This window comes from Dendrobates tinctorius, unplaced genomic scaffold (assembly GCF_039654945.1).
Source record: "Dendrobates tinctorius isolate UK_male_01 unplaced genomic scaffold, ASM3965494v1 ptg000155l, whole genome shotgun sequence".
Classification (NCBI taxonomy): domain Eukaryota; kingdom Metazoa; phylum Chordata; class Amphibia; order Anura; family Dendrobatidae; genus Dendrobates; species Dendrobates tinctorius.
In genome coordinates this window covers 17,200,285-17,221,376 of record NW_027361822.1, presented here as the reverse complement: position 1 = coordinate 17,221,376, position 21,092 = coordinate 17,200,285, and the positions used below count along the sequence as shown (strand labels likewise).

Sequence of the window (21,092 nt, the reverse complement as noted above, 5' to 3'; positions counted from 1 at the left end):
CACCACACATCTAGATAAGTTCCGTGGGGGGGTCTAGTGTCCAAAATGGGGTCACTTGTGGGGAGTTTCAATAGTTTAGGTACATCAGGGGCTCTCCAAACGCACATGACACCCGCAGACCATTCCATCAAAGTCTGCATTCCAAAACGTCACTGCTTCCCTTCCGAGCCCCGACGTGTGTCCATACAGTAGTTTTCTCCCACATATGGGGTGTCAGCGTACTCAGGCCAAATTGGACAACAACTTTTGGGGTCCAATTTCTCCTGTTACCCTTGGGAAAATGAAAAAATTGCGGACTAATTGATCATGTTTCTGGAAAAAATACGATTTTTTTATTTTCATGCCCTGGCATTATAAACTTCTGTGAAGACCTTGGGGGTTCAAAGTGCTCACCTCACATCTAGATAAGTTCCTTAGTGGGTCTAGTTTTCAAAATGGGGTCATTTGTGGGGGGTTTCCACTGTTTAGGTACATTAGGGGCTCTCCAAAGGCAACATGACACCCGCAGACCATTCCATCAAAGTCTGCATACCAAAACGTTACTACTTCCCTTCCGAGCCCCGACGTGTGCCCATACAGTAGTTTTCACCCACATATGGGGTATCAGCATACTCAGGACAAATTGGACAACAACTTTTGGGGTTCAATTTCTCCTGGTACCCTTGGGAAAATAAAAAAATGGTGACTAAAAGATCATGTTTGTGGAAAAAATACGAATTTTTTATTTTCACGCCCGAGCGTTATAAACTTCTGTGAAGCACTGGGGGGGTCAAAGTGCTCACCACACATCTAGATAAGTTCCTTGGGGGGTCTAGTTTACAAAATGGTGTCATTTGTGGGGGGTTTCCACTGTTTAGGTACATTAGGGGCTCTCCAAAGGCAACATGACACCCGCAGACCATTCCATCAAAGTCTGCATTCCAAAACGTCACTACTTCCCTTCCGAGCCCCGACGTGTGCCCATACAGTAGTTTTCTCCCACATATGGGGTATCAGCATACTCAGGACAAATTGGACAACAACTTTTGGGGTCCAATTTCTCCTGGTACCCTTGGGAAAATAAAAAAATGGTGACTAAAAGATCATGTTTGTGGAAAAAATACGAATTATTTATTTTCACGCCCGGGCATTATAAACTTCTGTGAAGCACTGGGGGGGTCAAAGTGCTCACCACACATCTAGATAAGTTCCTTAGGGGGTCTAGTTTCCAAAATGGTGTCATTTGTGGGGGATTTCCACTGTTTTGGTACATCAGGGGTTTTCCAAATGCGACATGGTGTCCGATCTCAATTCCAGCCAAAAACGTCAAATGGCGCTGCTTCCCTTCCGAGCTCTGCCATGCGCCCAAATAGTGGTTTACCCCCACATGTGGGGTATCAGCGTACTCAGGACAAATTGCACAATAACTTTTAGGATCCTGTTACCCTTGGAAAAATAAGAATTGAGGGTGAAAAGATCATTTTTGTGGAAAAAATATGATTTTTTTAATTGTATGGCTGTATGTTATAAACTTCTGTGAAGCCCATGGGGGTTCAAAGTTCTCACCACACATCTAGATAAGTTCCTTAGGGGGTCTAGTTTCCAAAATGGTGTCATTTGTGGGGGGTTTCCACTGTTTTGGTACATCAGGGGTTTTCCAAACGCGACATGGTGTCCGATCTCAATTCCAGCCAAAAACGTCAAATGGCATTGCTTCCCTTCCGAGCTCTGCCATGCGCCCAAATAGTGGTTTACCCCCACATGTGGGGTATCAGCCTACTCAGGACAAATTGCACAATAACTTTTAGGGTCCTGTTACCCTTGGGAAAATAAAAATTGGGGTGAAAAGATCATTTTTGTGGAAAAAATATGATTTTTTAATTGTACCGCTGTACGTTATAAACTTCTGTAAAGCCCTTGTGGGTTCAAAGTTCTCACCACATATCTAGATAAGTTCCTTGGGGGGTCTAGTTTCCAAAATGGGGTCACTTGTAGGGGGTTTCCACTGTTTAGGTACATCAGGGACTCTCCAAACGTGACATGGCGTCCGATCTGAATTCCAGCCAATTTTGCATTGAAAAAGTCAAACGGCGCTCCTTCCATTCTGAGCTCTGCCATGCGCCGAAACAGTCGTTCCCCCCCACAAATCAGGTATCAGCGTACTCAGGACAAATTGCACAATAACTTTTGCAGTCTAATTTCTCCTGTTACCCTTGGTAAAATAAAAAAAATTGAACCTGAAGTATTTTTTTTGTGAAAAAAAGTTAGATGTTCATTTCTTTTTAAATATTCAAAAAAATTCCTGTGACGCACCTAATGGGTTAATAAACTTCTTGAATGTGGTTTTGAGCACCTTAAGGGGTTCAGTTTTTAGAATGGTGTCACTTTTGGGTATTTTCTATCATATAGACCCCTCAAAGTGGCTTCAAATGTGATGTGGTCCTAAAAATAAAATGGTGTTGTAAAAATGAGAAATCGCTGGTCAACTTTTAACCCTTATAACTTCCTAACAAAAAAAAATTTTGGTTCCAAAATTGTGCTGATGTAAAGTAAACATGTGGGAAATGTTACTTATCAAGTTTTTTGTGTGCCGTATCTCTGTGATTTAAGGGCATAAAAATTCAAAGTTGGAAAATTGCGAAGTTTTCAAAATTTTTGCCAAATTTCCATTTTTTTCACAAATAAACGCAAGTTATTTGAATGAAATTTTACCACTAACATGAAGTACAATATGTCACGAGAAAACAATGTCAGAATCACTGGGATCAATGGAAGTGTTCCAGAGTTATGACCTCATAAAGGTACAGTGGTCAGAATTGTAAAAATTGGCCCGGTCATGAACGTGCAAACCACCCTTGGGGGTGAAGGGGTTAATGACCAAAGTCATTTGAATAGAGTATGGTGGTGGAGTATGCTGTGGTCTAGAGGCAAAATGGTGATCACACTATTGTGATACAGCCGGACTATACCACTCATAATACCGTCACAGCAGGTGACTGAGAAGAATCTGTGACGTCTCTGCATTTAGTGGTTACTACTCACCTGGGTAGTCATATGCAGGAATCTCCTCTTTACACCATTCATCACCCCTCACATATGTCTCTGTAGTATTAATATGGGTCAGATCTTCACCCTGAAACAAATATTGTAAAAGTCACAGACAGATGGAGAAGTCACATCTATGATCAGCTTTAATCCTGCCATCTCCGCCGTTCTCATTACACAAGTATAAAACACACAGTCATGACAGAAAGTGTTGACACTTTTTAAATTGTTGCAGAAAATGAAGTACAGTATTTTTCAGATTATAAGACGCTCCGGATTATAACGCACCCCAAATTTTGAGGAGAAAAACAAGGAAAAAAAATTTTTTTTTAATAAAATGGTGGTGTTTCTTATAATCCATGTGTCTTATTGCTTACCGGGGGTGGTGGCTGCGGTGAAGCAGAGTCCCAGGGTCACTGCTGGAGGAGGCAGGAGTGGGGTGATGCTGCAGTGGGATGAGGGGGGCCTGATGGGCGGTGCTGCTGGGGTGCCGAGCACTGCTGCCCGCTGTGTCTGCCGCCGCTGTCTGGGTGTCTGCCACTGTGGGGGGGGGGCTCTGTCGACATTTCATTAAAGGCCAGAGCCCCCCGCAGTTCCGTGGTTTCCTCCTGTGCGGTGGACTCTGGGAAAATGGCTGCCGGGGGGCGGCGCATGGGCAGAGATATCGGCATCAAGATCTTGGGAGATGAGATTTCAGCTCCACCGCACAGGAAACCATGGAACTGTGGGGGGCTCTGGCTTTTCACGAAATGTCGGCAGAGCCCCCCGCAGCGGCTGACACCCCGGGCAGCGGCAGCAGACAACCCGGGCAGCGACGGGCACCCCCTCATCCCAGCCTGCAGCAACGGTACTGGTATATACGGATTATAAGACGCACCTCCATTCCCCCCCCCCCCCAAACTTGGGGGAAGAAAAGTACGTCTTATAATGCGTAAAATGCAGTATTTGTTCCAGAAAATTATTGCAATTACACATATTTTGTTATACACATTGCTCATTTACTTTGTGTGTTTTTGGAACACAAAAAAAGAAAGAAAATGGCAAAATTTCACACAAAACCCCCAAAATGGGCAGGATAAAATTGCTGACACCGTTCCAAAATTGTGGGTAAATAACTTTATTTCAAGCTTGTGATGTTCATTTAAACTTACCTGTGACAAGTAACAGGTGTGGGCAATATGAATACATGAAACCAGATAAAAAGGGGAGAAGTTGACTTATTCTTTGCATTAAGTGTCTTTGCGTGCTACACTAAGCATGGAGAACCGAAGAAGAGAACTGTGTGAGGACTTGAGAATCTAAATTGTTGAAAAATATCTACAAGCTAAAAGTTACAAGTCCATTTGCAGAGATTTTGATGTTCCTTTGTCCATAGTGTGCAACATAATCAAGATGTTAACATCCCATGGAGCTGTAGCCAATCTGCTTGGACGTGGTCGGCAGAGAAAATTTGATGAAAGGTTGCAACGCACGATAGTCCGGATGGCGGATAAGCAGCCCCAATCAAGTTCCAAAGAAGTTCAAGCTGTTCTGCAGGCTCAAGGTGCATCAACGCAAAGTATCCTTCAACATTTTAATGATGTTAAACATTATGGCACGAGACACAGGAGGACCCCACTGCTGACACAGAGACATAAAAAAGCTACTGTAGTTTGTCAAAATGTATGCGAGTAAGCCAAAATACTTCTGTGAAAGAGTGTTGTGAACAGATGAGATCAAGGTAGAGCTTTTTGGCAAAGTACATAATTCTACTGTTTATCAAAAATGAATGAAGCCTACAAAGAAAAGAACATAGTACCTACAGTCAAATATGATGGAGGTTCCAAGATGTTTTGGGGTCTCTGGCACTGGATTTTTTGACTGTGAGCAAGCCATCATGAAATGTGAAGATTACCAAATGATTTTGGATTGCAATGTAGAGCCCAGTGTCAGAAAGCTGGGTTTGCATCCTAGGTCATAGGTTTTCCAGCATGACAATGACCCCAAACATACTTCACGAAGTCTAAAGAAATAGATGAAAACAAGACCCTGGACAGGTCTGAAGTATCCAGCAATGAGCCCGGATCTAAATGGCATTGAACAGAGTGCAGAGATTTTAAAATTGCTCTTCAAATATGAGAGACTTGTAGCAGGTTGCAACAGAGAAGTGATCCAAAACTCCAGATGAGAGTTGTAAGAAGCTTGTTGATGGTTATAGGAAGTGATTGATTGCAGTTAAGGGTGTACAAGCAAATACTAAGTTCACAATGCAAATAATTTTGCCCAGCCCATTTTGTGGGAGTTTTGTGAGAAATTATGTAAAATTTGCCATTTTTTCACAGTTTTTTTGTGCTGCTGCAATACACACAAAGGAAATAAAAGTGTATATTAAATCATGTGTAATTGCAATAATTTTCTGGGAGAAATAATTCACTTTCTGGAAATATTTCAACGATGCCAACAGTTTTGGCCATGACTTTAAAATATTGATGGCTAAAACAAGGCTGAACACAAGACCTTCACAGTCGTTTAAATATCATAGGAGACATCTCATGACACCTTGTCTCAATCTACCTGATGATCATGAGGAACACTAGGACCTTCTTGTTTACAGTCCTGTGGAAGAAGAGGATGGGGACATCTCTCTGGTATTGTCCTCTTACTGGATAGATCTGGAGGAAACACATACAGGGACTGAATTCATTCTTTACATACAGATAATTATAGACCGTGTATATTTAGTCCTGTCTATTACCTGGTGATGTGAGGGGCTGGGGAACCTCCATCATGATGTCTTTGTACACATCTTTGTGTCCTTCTAAACACTCCCACTCCTCCATGGAGAAATAGACAGCGACATCCTGACACCTTATAGGAACCTGACGCATACAAGGATACCGTCATCCCCCGATCCCTTCATAGCATTTCTCTATAATGCCCCAGCATTCCCAGCAGTGTCACCTCTCCAGTCAGCAGCTCAATCATCTTATAGGCAAGTTCTAGGATCTTCTGGTCATCAATATTCTCACGTATCAAGAGATGAGGTGGACGTCCCTTGAGTGAAAGATGGGAAAGACCACTAAACCCAGACACAGCATCCTGACAGCGCTTACTAGAGGTCTTCTTCACTACTGTGTAATCCTAGTTATGGAGAGAGACATTAATAAATCTTACTACAGACATTTCCAGAGTCCTCACCTCTCCAGTTCAGTCCATCTGTTATTCCCATAGATAAGAATGATGTAATGTGACGTCATCAGAATCTCTCACCTCTCCAGTAATCCGGAAGAGGATCTCTAGGGTGAGGTGTAATATCCTCTGCACCATCTTGTCTCCGTCCATATCCATCTTTGATGAGTAAATTAGGACAATTCTCTAATATAGAAGGTCTTCACTGAGAGGATCTGATATTGTAGAGACCTGAAAAAGAAGATGATGAGTCGATGTATCATCATTAAAATCCTGTGTAATAATACAATTACTGGAGATAATAAGGGAAACATAAGAGGAGATTTATTATTTTACAGCATTTACCGTATTTTTCGGACCATAAGACGCACTTTTTTCCCCAAAAATTTTTTGGGAAAGTGGGGGGGTGCGTCTTATGGTCGCAATATACTAACCTCCGCGATCATGGCTGGAGGCTGGTGCGGGTGCCGCGGGGCTCTGTAGTGCGGTGGTGGCAGCGGGCTGTGCTCCGGTGCAGGGGTAGCGGCTCTCTGTGCTCCGGTGCAGGGGCGGCGGCTCCGCCGGCATTTCCTCCAAGCCCGGAGGCCTCCGCACATCCCTTGCTGGCCGCCGCCATATTGCGGTGGCCTCCGGGAACATGAACGCCGGGAAGATGGCCGCCGGTCCAGGGACGGCGCATGTGCAGGTTCAGACCTCGTCCCGAGATCTCGGGGGACGAGATTCAAATCTCGGCAAAGAGATCTCGTCCCCCGAGATCTCGGGACGAGATCTGAACCTGCGCATGCGCCGTCCCCGGACCGGCGGCCATCTTCCCGGCGTCCATCTTCCCGGCGTCCATGTTCCCGGAGGCCACCGCAACATGGCGGCGGCCAGCAAGGGATGTGCGGGGGGCCTCCGGGCTTGGAGGAAATGCCGGCGGAGCCGCCGCCCCTGCATCGGAGCACAGAGAGCCGCCACCCTCACCCCACAGAGCCCACCTGCCCCAGCACAGCTGCTCCAGCCCCAGCACAGCTGCCCCAGTCCCAGCACAGCTGCCCCAGCCCCAGCACAGCTGCCCCAGCCCAGCACAGCTGCCCCAGCCCCAGCACAGCTGCCCAGCAGCCCCAGCACAGCTGCCCCAGCAGCCCCAGCACAGCTGCCCCAGCAGCCCCAGCACAGCTGCCCCAGCACAGCTGCCCCAGCCCCAGCACAGCTGCCACAGCCCAGCTGCCCCAGCACAGCCCAGCTGCCCCAGCACAGCCCACCTGCCCCAGCACAGCCCAGCTGCTCCAGCACAACCAACCTGCCCCAGCACAGAGCCGCCACCGCACGAGCCTGGACCACTGAATGACCCCTGTGACCACTCCTCCACCAGTGCCAGATCCCTTCCCAGGTAAGCTGAATTCGGACTGTAAGATGGACCCCCATTTGACACATTATTATTTTTTTCCCTATTTTCCTTCTGAAAATTGGGGTGCGTCTTATGGTCCGGTGTGTCTTATAGTCCGAAAAATACGGTAGTTTTCTATTTTACATCTGGTAATAAATCCTATACATTTTAGACCACACACAACAAGCAGTTTCTTCCTCGGAGCCGGCAGCTGAATACGTTTCTCATAGACTCATCTTCCATAACGCTAATTATCATCTCATTTACCGACACTGGAATCGGCATTACCAATATTGCAGGAGATATTCATTACACGTGACATGAGAAATAACTACTTCATGATGAGGACGACATCTTCATCTTCTACTATGGCTCTAGAACCATATTTGGCCAGAGTCCGACTCCATCACCACCGGCCGTCTATATGTTTCCCGTCTTCCCCGCACTGTAATCTTCTATCACCTTAGATCTCAGGTCTGATTCACACACAGAAGTCTGACTCTTTTATAAAAGCTTTTTTGCTTCCACAAACACCGTGGACAGAAATGATCTGATCGCAAAGTCTCCAGGTACAGTGATTTATGGGTTATATTTCTGGCCTTAGGCTTTCCTATATTTCAAGAAAAACACCAGGAAATAGGCAGATATTAAAATGTGTCAAAAGAAAATTGGCCTCAACATTTCTTGTAAAAAGAAAAAAAAAACTAAAAAATAGCAGAAGACACATTTTGTTATTTTTTTTAAAACGTTAAACATTTTAAAAAGATTAACTCTTTAGAGCAGCAGAACATGGAGGTACACTGCAGGGATGGCACAGGTGCGGCTGCAACAAAAAAAATGGCAGTTTAACCATTTGCTTCTCTGAAAAGCAAACATGGCATCTAAGAAGGTGTGACAGAGTTTGGCTGAATGCCCCCTGCCCACAAGTACTCAATAGTATGGGGTGGCCCAGTTACTATGCTACTTACATGCCTAATAATGGTGTCTGGGCCTGCGATGTATGAAGGTCTGTTAGGCCGAGCCAGAGGCAGCCTCTAATAAGTTACCTTTAACCCCCCATACACATTAGACTAAAGTTGCATGAAAGCACTGATTTCAGGGGGTTTGGGCAAATATACTGTATTTGGGGTTCTCCCGACAGATTACGTCAGGGCAGAAAAGGATCTCGCATCCTGAATTTCAGAGGTTAATCCACTTTTCTTCATGAAGATAATCCTCCGCTAGAGGAGTCTGGAGGCGACTCTCTTGTACAGACCACAGGAAAGCTGGAATATTTGTGTGTATGGGGGAGTCAGGAGAGATAGTCATCTGCCAAATGACCGATCAGCCAACACTTATCTCATGTGTATGGGGTCGTTAGTATTACACTGACAGGCAGTGATGATACACAGCACTACAGTAGTACAGTGCATCACCGGAGCCATCAGAGGCTTGTATGTTTATGATCGCACTGATGATAGGTTTTTAAGAAATAGAATATAATAATAATTTTATTTGTATAGCGCCAATATATTCTGCAGCACTTTACATTATAGAGAGGACTTGTAAAGACAATAGACGTTACAGCATAACAAACACAAATCAAAACAGAGACCAAGAGGAATGAGGGCCCTGCTCGCAAGTTTACAATCTATGAGGAAAAAATGGGAGACACAAAAGGTGAATGGTAACAATTGCTTTCGTTGTTTGGACCAGCCATAGTGTAAGAATCGGGTGTTCATGTAACGCTGCATGAACCGGTTATCGGCCTAAGTATGTAGCAGTACTGACACTGAGGGCTAATAAATGCATAAAGCATGTGAGAACATGATGCGAGGAGTCTGGTTATGGTAAAAATTTTCAATGGGTTACACAGGGTTAGTTAGGTTAATGCGTTGAGGCGGTAGGCCAATCTGAACATATGTTCAGGGCACGCTTAAAACTGTGAGGATTGGGGATTAATCGTATTAACCTGCATAGTGCATTCCAAAGAACTGGCACAGCACGTGAAAAATCATGGAGACGGGAGTGGGAGGTTCTGATTATTGAGGATGTTAACCTCAGGTCATTAGCAGAATGGAGGGCATGGGTAGGGTGGTAGACTGAGACAAGGGAGTAGATGCAGAATCAAGACATGAGAGGGAGGAGATAGGGTCTAATGATGACTGCAAGTTCGTTCTTTATAAGTTTCTGGGTGTTAAAGGCCTGTATGTTTCTATAAGTGTGGAAAGTGGGGGTGACCTGAGCGGGATGGCAGTTCTTGACAGAGAATGAATGAGGGTTGTGGTCAGAGAGCGGGAGAGGGGAGTTTGTGAAAACATCCACTGAGCAGAGCCGGGAGAAGACCAAGTCGAGGGAGTTTCCGTCTTCATGCATAGGAGAGTTAGTAAGCTGCGAAAGGCTGAATAATAAATTTTATTTCTTTACCGCCGACATATTCTGCAGCACTTTACATTTCGGAGGGGATTTGTACAGACAATAGACATTACAGCATAACAATAGAATGAGGGCCCTGCTCGCAAGCTTACAATCTATGAGGAAAAAAAGGGAGACATGAAAGGTGGGTGGTAACAGTTGCCCTGATTGTATGGACCAGCCATAATGTTAAGTGTGTATCAGAACAGCCACAGAGGGCTAATGGATGCATAAAGCATGTGGGAACATGATGCGGGGAACCTGGTTATGGTAAAACTTTTGACCTGGGAAGTGCATTCCAAAGAATTGGAGCAGCACGTGTAAAGTCTTGGAGGCGGGAGTGGGAGGTTCTGATTATTGAGGATGCTAACCTCAGGTCATCAGCAGAACGAAGGGCGCGGGTAGGGTGGTATACTGAAACAAGGGAGGAGATCTAGGGTGGTGCTGAGCCATGGAGGGCTTTGTGGGTGAGGGTAATAAGTTTATACTGAATTCTGGAGTGGATAGGTAGCCAGTGTAATGACTGGTACAAGGTAGAGGCATCGGTGTAACGATTGGTGAGGAGGGGAGGTTAGAGATAAAAGGTGAGTAGCAGATGGGGAGAGCGGAAAAGCCATGGGGATGTTGAAATCACCCAACCCATGATGAGGGTGGGGATGTCAGAGGAGAGAAAATGTGGAAGTCAGGTGGCAAAGTGATCCAGGAACTGATGGGAGGGGCCCATAGGACAACACACCAGAGACAGTTGCATTGAGAAGGGGATGTAGAGTCTGACAGCATGGACCTCAAAAGAAGGGAAGACAAATGAAGGTACCTGAGGGTTAACCTGAAAGGTACATTTGGGTGATAGGAGCAGAACAATGTCTCCACCTGCTCTGTTGCCCGATCTAGGGGTATGAGAGAAGTGGTCTCTGACTGCTGGATCCAGGTTTCAGCAAGGGTCAGAAGGTTAAGAGTATCAGAAATTAAGAAGTCATGGATGAAGGGAAGTTTATTACACACTGAGCGAGAATTCCAAAGGGCACAATTAAAAGAGACAGAAGGCATGCAGGGAATATTAATAAGATTAGAGGGGTTTCTCAGTGTAGCAGTTGGGGGGTTTGACTTGCTATAACATGGGGGGCCGGGGTTGGGAGAGATATCTCCTGCGACTAGGAGAAGGAGGATAGAAAGAGTGAGCAGATGGTTAAGCGATTTGTGAGAGTCTCGTGTGTTGGATGGTGCAACTGAATTGATCTGTGCCGTTTAGCAATGTGAAAAGAGCCTGAGTGCTATACATAGGAGAGCAAAGGACAGAGGGGCTGATATGGATGGAGTATAAAGAGTTAATTTAAGGGCAGTGGATGAGAGTGAATGCAGCAGCCATGATATAAATTATACAAATGCATATGGTGAAAATTTGTTGTAATCCATGTATACTGGGAATAAATTTATTTAATTGTCTTACGTGTCTCCTGCCCTGTCTAAATGCCATGGTATAACTGCCAGTACTTTGATCAAATGTACATAAATGCATCCCTCCATGAATATATAGGAGGCTAGTTCTAAGAGCTCTCCCTTTTTTTTTCTCGCTAGCAATCAAACAAAGTTGAGACAGCAGGACACAATAATGTAGTGAACAGATAAACAAGTGTCCAGGCCTACATAGATCATAAACCACTTTGAAAAAGTTACTTGACCTCACAGCATAAGGGGACAAGCAGAGTAAGTTGAAATAACTATATACTATTTCATATGCTTGCTAAGATGAATAGCTATGGCTGACACATGCAAGATTCAGTGCAGGACATTGAATGAATTAAATACTTGTATGAAGAAAATAGAGATGAGTGTTAGATTGTCCCATGGTATAACTGCCAGTACTTTGATCAAATGTACTTTGATTAAATGTACATAAATGCACCCCTGCAAGTTTTCTCCCTTTTATTTTATCACAGTTTTTGCATATTTGTAGGTCACTTATTTCCATATTTTTTATATCTTTTTATTGTAAGCACTGTACCTTTTCTTTTAAAGCTTAAAATTTTAATAAGTTTGAACCCTGTATGCTCTAAAGAATCCATAGTCTTACAGTGTATGATCCTGGTGATTGGCAGACAGTAGTAGTAATATTTCCGGGACTCATCGCCCGTTTATTCGGGGAGTGGTGGCAGCGTGTATGAAATGGAGTGCGTGGTCTGTGTTGGGGTGTGATTTATGCTCCCATTGCAGCATAGGACAGAGGTTGAATGCTGGACTGAGTGAGAGGAGATAGATTAACCCTTACAGGCGCAACCCCAAATCACGTGCTGAGAAGTGGGTATGTGAAAAATTGGTGGCAGTGGTGGGATATACGAATATATCCCCCATGCAAAGGTTTAAAGTGGGGAAAAAAAATCACAATTTTAGCAACAAGAAATATCTGTCACTATAGGGAAGATAGAGTCACTGCACAATGTTAGTTAAGTCACATCCATAACAACATTATTATACTCTTATCCTATACACAGTGGTGCAGATAGAATGCACAAGCCCAACAGCAATAGCTGTAATTGGGCCCCCAACATCAAAAGGAAAAAAAAAATATATAATTTTGTCGTAGTCATATCTCTTGACGACCACATGCTGTTGTTGTCCTTGGCAGGCTCAGACCAGATGGTATGGAGATGAACGAGGGAGGCCAAAGTCCAAAAAAATACTTTTCTTAAGAACTTGATGAGAATTATACACATCATATAGCAGGCATAGCACTTTATGAATGTTTCCTCTGCATTTTGCAGAGTCAGGAACTTTCCAGTTACATGTGGCAGTACACTATTTTTGTTACAAGCCACAAAAGTCCAGCAAACCATTATGGGAATTCCCATTATCCCTGTGTGGGACCATACGAGCTGAGATGTGTTGCTACGGCCCATCAGAGCTACTCCCAGCTGATTTGTGAGGACCTCACTGGCTGAGGTGCAGCGGTATGACTCAATAGTACTCTCAAAGTCCATTCGATGAGGGACACACACTCCTTGCTTTGGCACTGAATCTTTAGCTCTCCATAGGAGAATTCATGTGCCAGTTTGACGACACTGCCATTTCCTCTCTAATATAGACAATTGTTTGCTTAAATCCTGGTCTAAGATAAGGAATCCTACCTTAACTTAATCCACTTTAATTAGACCTACTGGCCGGAGAAAAGGACCATAACCTGCTCTTTGTCTCCGCTATGCTCTCTGCCTGTAATCCGGATTCCCACTGCAATTATATTATCTGATGTCTCCCTCCTGGCGAACAACACCATAACAGTTCTGGACTGCAAATCAGATAGACCACAGGTTTGTATTTCTCACTTAAAGGTACTGTCACACTTAGCGATGCACTAGTGATCCCGACCAGCGATATGACGCGGTCAGGATCGCTGGTACATCGCTAAGTGGTCGCTAGTGAGCTGCCACACAGGCAGATCTCACCAGCGACATCACAGGGGTCGGGGGTTGCTACTTACCTGTCAGACGAGGCGATCCTGACTTCCTCCCACCCGCGTCCACGCGTCGCTCGTCGTCACAGCAGGAAGCCCAGCAGGAAGCTGACGATGAGAAACGGTCCCGGACGTTCTCGCGCGATCAGCGATAACCAGCGGGGGGAGCGGTCGGAGGTAAGTATTAGACATAGCGATATCGCTAGCGATATCGCTATAACGTCACAAAAACCAGTGATGTTATAGCGATATTGCTAGCGATATCGCTTAGTGTGACAGGCCCTTAAGGCCCCTTTACATTTAGCGATGCACCAGCGATCCCGACAACGAAACGACCCGGTCAGGATCGCTGGTGCATCGCTAAATGGTCGCTAGTGAGCTGCCACACAGGCAGATCTCACAGCGATGTAGCGACGCAGCAGCGGTCGTTACTTACCTTTCAAACGCGGCGATTCTGACGTCCTCCCGCCCGCGCCCACACGTCGCTCGTCGGCGCCAGCAGGAAGCGCCCGACGAGAAATGAAGCTGCACGATCTCGCGCGATCAGCGACAGACAGCGGGGTAGCCGGTCGGAGGTAAGTATCACACATAGCGATATCGCTAGCAATATCGCTGCTGCGTCAAAAACTCGGTGACGCTTTAGCGATATCGCTATGTGTAAAGGCCCCTTTACTTATTGCTATCTGACTCAACACCAGGAAATTGTTCTCCTGTGTGCCCATGAACCTCAGAATGAGGGCTGCCACACAGTATGATGGCCCCCATAATTCCTGATATTCCAAATAAAAAAACTAGAAAAAACCCGCACCCACTGCTCACCCATCCCCGTTACCGAGGTGCGCCGCTCCAGTCTGTGCAGTTTGAGTACTGAGGCTCCATACTATAGGTGTGATGTAGTGACGTCATTGTACCTGCAGTGCACGGAGTCTCAGACTCACAGGCGAAGGCTGATTGGTGGATCAGGAGCTTTCAACTCCCTAAATCACTATTCTATTCAATGGTTTCATCGTCACAGGAATGTGGATATTGCTGAAATTGTGATTGTGGGGAAAGTGAGGGTGCCCGGTGCCAAATCGCACAAGCCCACTCATTGCCGCTATGAACGATACATCCCTGCTTATCAAGCTATTGTGTGATAAATATCTCATAGGTGCTTAGTTCATTATTATCTGCAACAAGAATGGAGTTATGGCTGGTTTCACACTAGCGTTTTTTAGCGCTGCGCTTCGTGCGCGTCCATCCGCATGCGTCCTGCGCCCCTATCTTTAACATTCGTGCGCATGCGTTTTTTTGTAGTGTGCACATAGCATGCTGTTTTTTGTAGTGTGTGCCTAGGCGCGACGGACACAACCTGTTGCATTTTTGGTCCGTCCGACCTGTCTAAAAAAAACACATGCCCACGCTTGCGCACGGAATGCGCAAAAAAAATCACATTACAGTCTATGGGAACGCAGGCGTGCGCATGGACATGCGCACGCCTGCGTTTAAAATCGCAGGCATTTTAAGAGTTAACATGGCTAGAAACTGGTTAAAACGCATGCACCTAAAAAAAGCAAACGCATACAAAACACATGATGAGTTTTTTGCAAGCGATTCTATTGCGCACGAAGCGCATTGTTAAAAAACGCTAGTGTGAAACTAGCCTAAGTGAGTATTTATTAAGTGGCCGTGGGGAAGTCAGTGGGGTGGAAGGTACCATATTGTATGTGTAGGGGGCAGTACCCTCCCCCTCAAATTAAAATGTTAAAACTTTATTAAACATATGCATTAAAAACTCAACTAACTACATAGATATACTTAAAACTAGCATGTAAAGGACACCGCACTGACCTGACTTACCAAGTCAGTGCGCGTGTCCTGAGTTGAGCGGATGGTGCCCAGAGATTCCAGAGGAACCAGACAGACTCAGTGGAGAAGCGTGCTTCAGGTAAAGAGGACCTGAAGCACGTGACCGCTAAGGGAGTGTCAGGGGCGGAGACAAGCCCCAGACTCCAGGGACTGTAGCTCGGGCTAGAGAAGTCCAGGGGGATGCCAGACAGACGCGGGTCATCCAGGGAGACAACCACAGTACAGATGGAAACAGACAGAGACATGATCAATAACAATCCAGGGTCAGAAAGCCGGATATAGCTGCAAGGAAGATCAGGGACAAGCAGAGGTCAAAACTAAGAGACTAAGAAAGTACAGAATCCAGTAGCAAACTCAGAAACAGGAACGGACTGGGTCATACACAAACATTCACACACAGGCAGACAGTATCCTCAAATACACGGGGATCAGGAACTCAGCCGAGGTCAAAAGTATCACCGACAATGGAAAGAACCCAAAAGAGGCTATTTTAAGCCATCCCACAGCCAGAGAGAGGCCAAGAGCATTACTCTCTGAAGCACTAGACAACAATTTCCATACAGACCATGACATAGCAAAATTACAAGCTGAATGGCTTGTTGTGGATGTATATAAACAGATGTAAACAATGATGCTGCTAAATAACATACAGTCACTACCTTACCCTATCCCATATCTAAACAAAGCTGATACTGCCCAGCCGCGGAGGTTGGCACCATAGGGAATGAAAATGGCGCCCCTGCTTACCAGTGGGTGTACCTCAGAAGCCCTGGTTAGCCCTGATTATGTATATATATATATATATATATATATATATATACATACACACATAGATACATATACATACAGCTCTGGCGAAAATTAAGAGACCACCACATCAAAACACTGCCATGGGCAGCCCATTCTCTAAGACCTGAACCCCATAGAAAAGTTTTGGAATGTAATCAGGAGGATGATGGATAGTCACAAGCCATCAAAGAAGAACTGCTTAATTTTTTGTACCAGAAGCAGTGTGAAAGAATGGTGGAATAATTTAATTTAATAATTTACATTTTACTCAAATATATACCTATAAAGAGAAAAAGCAGACAAAATGAACATTTGGAAGTGGTCTCTTAATTTTTGCCAGAGCTGGCTGTAATATAATGATTCAATAATCTACCTTGAAGCGTTTCCCCAACAGCTTCATCACAAGGCTTGATACAAGGATGTTAATTCATGTTAATTCATGATATTCAGCATAGTATGCCTAATAGCGAGGTATCCGTGTTTAAATATCCCACTTCATCCAAAACCAATCAGCAGACTAGGAGACCCATTCCCATTCCTAGAGGTGAATTGTCATAGGACATATAGAATGGAGTCTGTCTACAATAATGTACTGCTCCTGCATCCAGTCCGATATAGTCCATCCCCTAGTGTGCATGTCCAGAAGTGATGTGCTTTAACCCCTTCACCCCCAAGGGTGGTTTGCACGTTCATGACCGGGCCAATTTTTACAATTCTGACCACTGTACCTTTATGAGGTCATAACTCTGGAACGCTTCCATGGATCCCGGTGATTCTGACATTGTTTTCTCGTGACATATTGTACTTCATGTTAGTGGTAAAATTTCATTCAAATAACTTGCGTTTATTTGTGAGAAAAACGGAAATTTGGCGAAAATTTTGAAAATTTCGCAATTTTCCAACTTTGAATTTTTATGCCCTTAAATCACAGAGATACGGCACACAAAAAACTTGATAACTAACATTTCCCACATGTTTACTTTACATCAGCACAATTTTGGAACCAAAATTTTTTTTTGTTAGGAAGTTATAAGGGTTAAAAGTTGACCAGCGATTTCTCATTTTTACAACACCATTTTATTTTTAGGACCACATCACATTTGAAGCCACTTTGAGGGGTCTATATGATAGAAAATACCCAAAAGTGACACCATTCTAAAAACTGCACCCCTTAAAGTGCTCAAAACCACATTCAAGAAGTTTATTAACCCTTTAGGTGCGTCACAGGAATTTTTTTGAATATTTAAAAAAAAATGAACATCTAACTTTTTTTCATAAAAAAAAAATACTTCAGGTTCAATTTTTTTTATTTTACCAAGGGTAACAGGAGAAATTGGACTGCAAAAGTTATTGTGCAAATTGTCCTGAGTACGCTGATACCTGATATGTGGGGGGAACCACTGTTTCGGTGCATGGCAGAGCTCAGAATGGAAGGAGCGCCGTTTGACTTTTTCAATGCAAAATTGGCTGGAATTCAGATTGGACGCCATGTCACGTTTGGAGAGTCCCTGATGTCCCTAAACAGTGGAAACCCCCTACAAGTGACCCCATTTTGGAAACTAGACCCCCCAAGGAACTTATCTAGATATGTGGTGAGAACTTTGAACCCACAAGGGCTTTACAGAAGTTTATAACGTACAGCGGTACAATTAAAAAATCATATTTTTTCCACAAAAATGATTTTTTCTCCCCAATTTTTATTTTCTCAAGGGTAACATGACCCTAAAAGTTATTGTGCAATTTGTCCTGAGTACGCTGATACCCCACATGTGGGGGTAAACCACTATTTGGGCGCATGGCAGAGCTCGGAAGGGAAGCAGCGCCATTTGACGTTTTTGGCTGGAATTGAGATCGGACACCATGTCGCGTTTGGAAAACCCCTGATGTACCAAAACAGTGGAAACCCCCCACAAATGACACCATTTTGGAAACTAGACCCCCTAAGGAACTTATCTAGATGTGTGGTGAGAACTTTGAACCCCCATGGGCTTCACAGAAGTTTATAACATAAAGCCATACAATTAAAAAATCATATTTTTTCCACAAAAATGATCTTTTCACCCTCAATTCTTATTTTTCCAAGGGTAACAGGACCCTAAAAGTTATTGTGCAATTTGTCCTGAGTACGCTGATACCCCACATGTGGGGGTAAACCACTATTTGGGCGCATGGCAGAGCTCGGAAGGGAAGCAGCGCCATTTGACGTTTTTGGCTGGAATTGAGATCGGAAACCATGTCGCGTTTGGAAAACCCCTGATGTACCAAAACAGTGGAAACCCCCCACAAATGACACCATTTTGGAAACTAGACCCCCTAAGGAACTTATCTAGATGTGTGGTGAGCACTTTGACCCCCCCAGTGCTTCACAGAAGTTTATAATGCCCGGGCGTGAAAATAAAAAATTCGTATTTTTTTCCACAAACATGATATTTTAGTCACCATTTTTTTATTTTCCCAAGGGTACCAGGAGAAATTGGACCCCAAAAGTTGTTGTCCAATTTGTCCTGAGTATGCTGATACCCCATATGTGGGAGAAAACTACTGTATGGGCAAACGTCGGGGCTCGGAAGGGAAGTAGTGACGTTTTGGAATGCAGACTTTGATGGAATGGTCTGCGGGTGTCATGTTGCCTTTGGAGAGCCCCTAATGTACCTAAACAGTGGAAACCCCCCACAAATGACACCATTTTGTAAACTAGACCCACCAAGGAACTTATCTAGATGTGTGGTGAGCACTTTGAACCCCCCAGTGCTTCACAGAAGTTTATAACGCCCGGGCGTGAAAATAAAAAATTCATATTTTTTCCACAAACATGATCTTTTAGTCACCATTTTTTTATTTTCCCAAGGGTACCAGGAGAAATTGGACCCCAATAGTTGTTGTCCAATTTGTCCTGAGTATGCTGATACCCCATATGTGGGAGAAAACTACTGTATGGGCACACGTCGGGGCTCGGAAGGGAAGTAGTGACGTTTTGGAATGCAGACTTTGATGGAATGGTCTGCGGGTGTCATGTTGCCTTTGGAGAGCCCCTAATGTACCTAAACAGTGGAAACCCCCCACAAATGACACCATTTTGTAAACTAGACCCCCCAAGGAACTTATCTAGATGTGTGGTGAGCACTTTGAACCCCCCAGTGCTTCACAGAAGTTTATAACGCCCGGGCGTGAAAATAAAAAATTCGTATTTTTTCCACAAACATGATCTTTTAGTCACCATTTTTTTATTTTCCCAAGGGTACCAGGAGAAATTGGACCCCAAAAGTTGTTGTCCAATTTGTCCTGAGTATGCTGATACCCCACATGTGGGAGAAAACTACTGTATGGGCACACGTCGGGGCTCGGAAGGGAAGTAGTGACGTTTTGGAATGCAGACTTTGATGGAATGGTCTGCGGGTGTCATGTTGCCTTTGGAGAGCCCCTAATGTACCTAAACAGTGGAAACCCCCCACAAATGACCCCATTTTGGAAACTAGACCCACTAAGGAACTTATCTAGATGTGAGGTGAGCACTTTGAACCCCCAAGGGCTTCACAGAAGTTTATAATGCCAGGGCATGAAAATAAAAAAATCGTATTTTTTCCAGAAACATGATCAATTAGTCCCCAATTTTTTCATTTTCCCAAGGGTAACAGGAGAAATTGGACCCCCAAAAGTTGTTGTCCAATTTGGCCTGAGTACGCTGACACCCCATATGTGGGAGAAAACTACTGTATGGACACACGTCGGGGCTCGGAAGGGAAGCAGTGACGTTTTGGAATGCAGACTTTGATGGAATGGTCTGCGGGTGTCATGTGCGTTTGGAGAGCCCCTGATGTACCTAAACTATTGAAACTCCCCACAAGTGACCCCATTTTGGACACTAGACCCCCCACGGAACTTATCTAGATGTGTGGTGAGCACTTTGAACCCCCAAGTGCTTCACAGTAGTTTATAACACTCGGACGTGAAAATAAAAAAATCATTTTTTTCCACAAAAATGATATTTTTGCCCCCAATTTTTTATTTTCCTAAGGGTAACAGGAGAAATTGGACCCCAAAAATTGTTTTGCAATTTGTCCTGAGTAGGCTGATACCCTACATGTGGGGGTAAAACACTGTTTGGGCGCATGGCAGAGCTTGGAAGGGAAGGAGCACCATTTGACTTTTTCAACTCAGATTTGGCTGGAATTGAGATCAGACGCCATGTTGCATTTGGAGAGCCCCTGATGTGCCCAAACAGTGGAAACCCCCCAATTATAACTCCAACCCTAACCCCAACACACCCCTAACCCTAATCTGAGCCCTAACCCTAGCCCTAACCCTAGCCCTAACGGGAAAATGGAGATAAATACTTTTTTTTTATTTTATTATTTTTCCCTAACTAAGGGGGTGATAACGGGGGGTTTGATTTACTATTTACGGCGGTTTTTACGTTTGGCAGCTGTCGCACGCTAAAAGACGCTTTTTATTGTAAAAATAGTTTATGCATCACCACATATTGAGAGCTATAATTTTTCCGTATTTTGACCCACCGAGTCATGTGAGGTCTTATTTTTTGCGGGACGAGTTGACGTTTTTATTGGTACCATTTTCAGGCACGTGACATTTTTTGATTGCTTTTTATTCCTATTTTTGGGACGCAGAATGAACAAAAACCAGCGTTTCATGAATTTCTTTTGGGGGGGTGCGTTTACACCGTTCCGCGTGCGGTAAAATTGATAAAGCGGTTTTATTCTTCGGGTCAGTACGGTTACAGCGATACCTCATTTAGGTCGTTTTTTTATGTTTTTGTCGGTTTTATGCAATGAAAACTATTTTATATAAAAAAATAATTATTTTTGCATCGCTTTATTCTGCGAGCTATAACTTTTTTATTTTTTCGCTGATGATGCTGTGTGGCGGCTCTTTTTTTGCGGGACAAGATGACGTTTTCAGCGGTACCATGGATATTTATATGCGTCTTTTTGATCGCGCGTTATTACACTTTTTGTTTGGCGGTATAATAAATCATTATTTTTTGCTTCGTTTTTTATTTTTATTTTTTAAGGGGTTCGCTAAAGGGGTTAACTAATG

General features: G+C 44.2%; 1 protein-coding gene across 2 annotated transcripts in view; it reads right to left on the bottom strand.

Annotated features, from left to right (window-relative positions):
- The window catches only part of LOC141051059 (uncharacterized), a 50,566-nt gene that overhangs the window by 6,953 nt on the left and 22,521 nt on the right, over positions 1 to 21,092 (bottom strand). For both annotated transcript variants that reach the window (XM_073547891.1, XM_073547890.1), the window contains exons 2-6: positions 6,274 to 6,423; positions 5,965 to 6,144; positions 5,759 to 5,882; positions 5,578 to 5,675; positions 3,022 to 3,112 (exon numbers count right to left, since the gene is read on the bottom strand). In XM_073547891.1, the coding sequence (XP_073403992.1) occupies positions 3,022 to 3,112; positions 5,578 to 5,675; positions 5,759 to 5,882; positions 5,965 to 6,144; positions 6,274 to 6,351 (571 nt within the window). In that variant the 5' untranslated portion in view covers positions 6,352 to 6,423. The remainder of the gene's footprint in view (positions 1 to 3,021; positions 3,113 to 5,577; positions 5,676 to 5,758; positions 5,883 to 5,964; positions 6,145 to 6,273; positions 6,424 to 21,092) is intronic.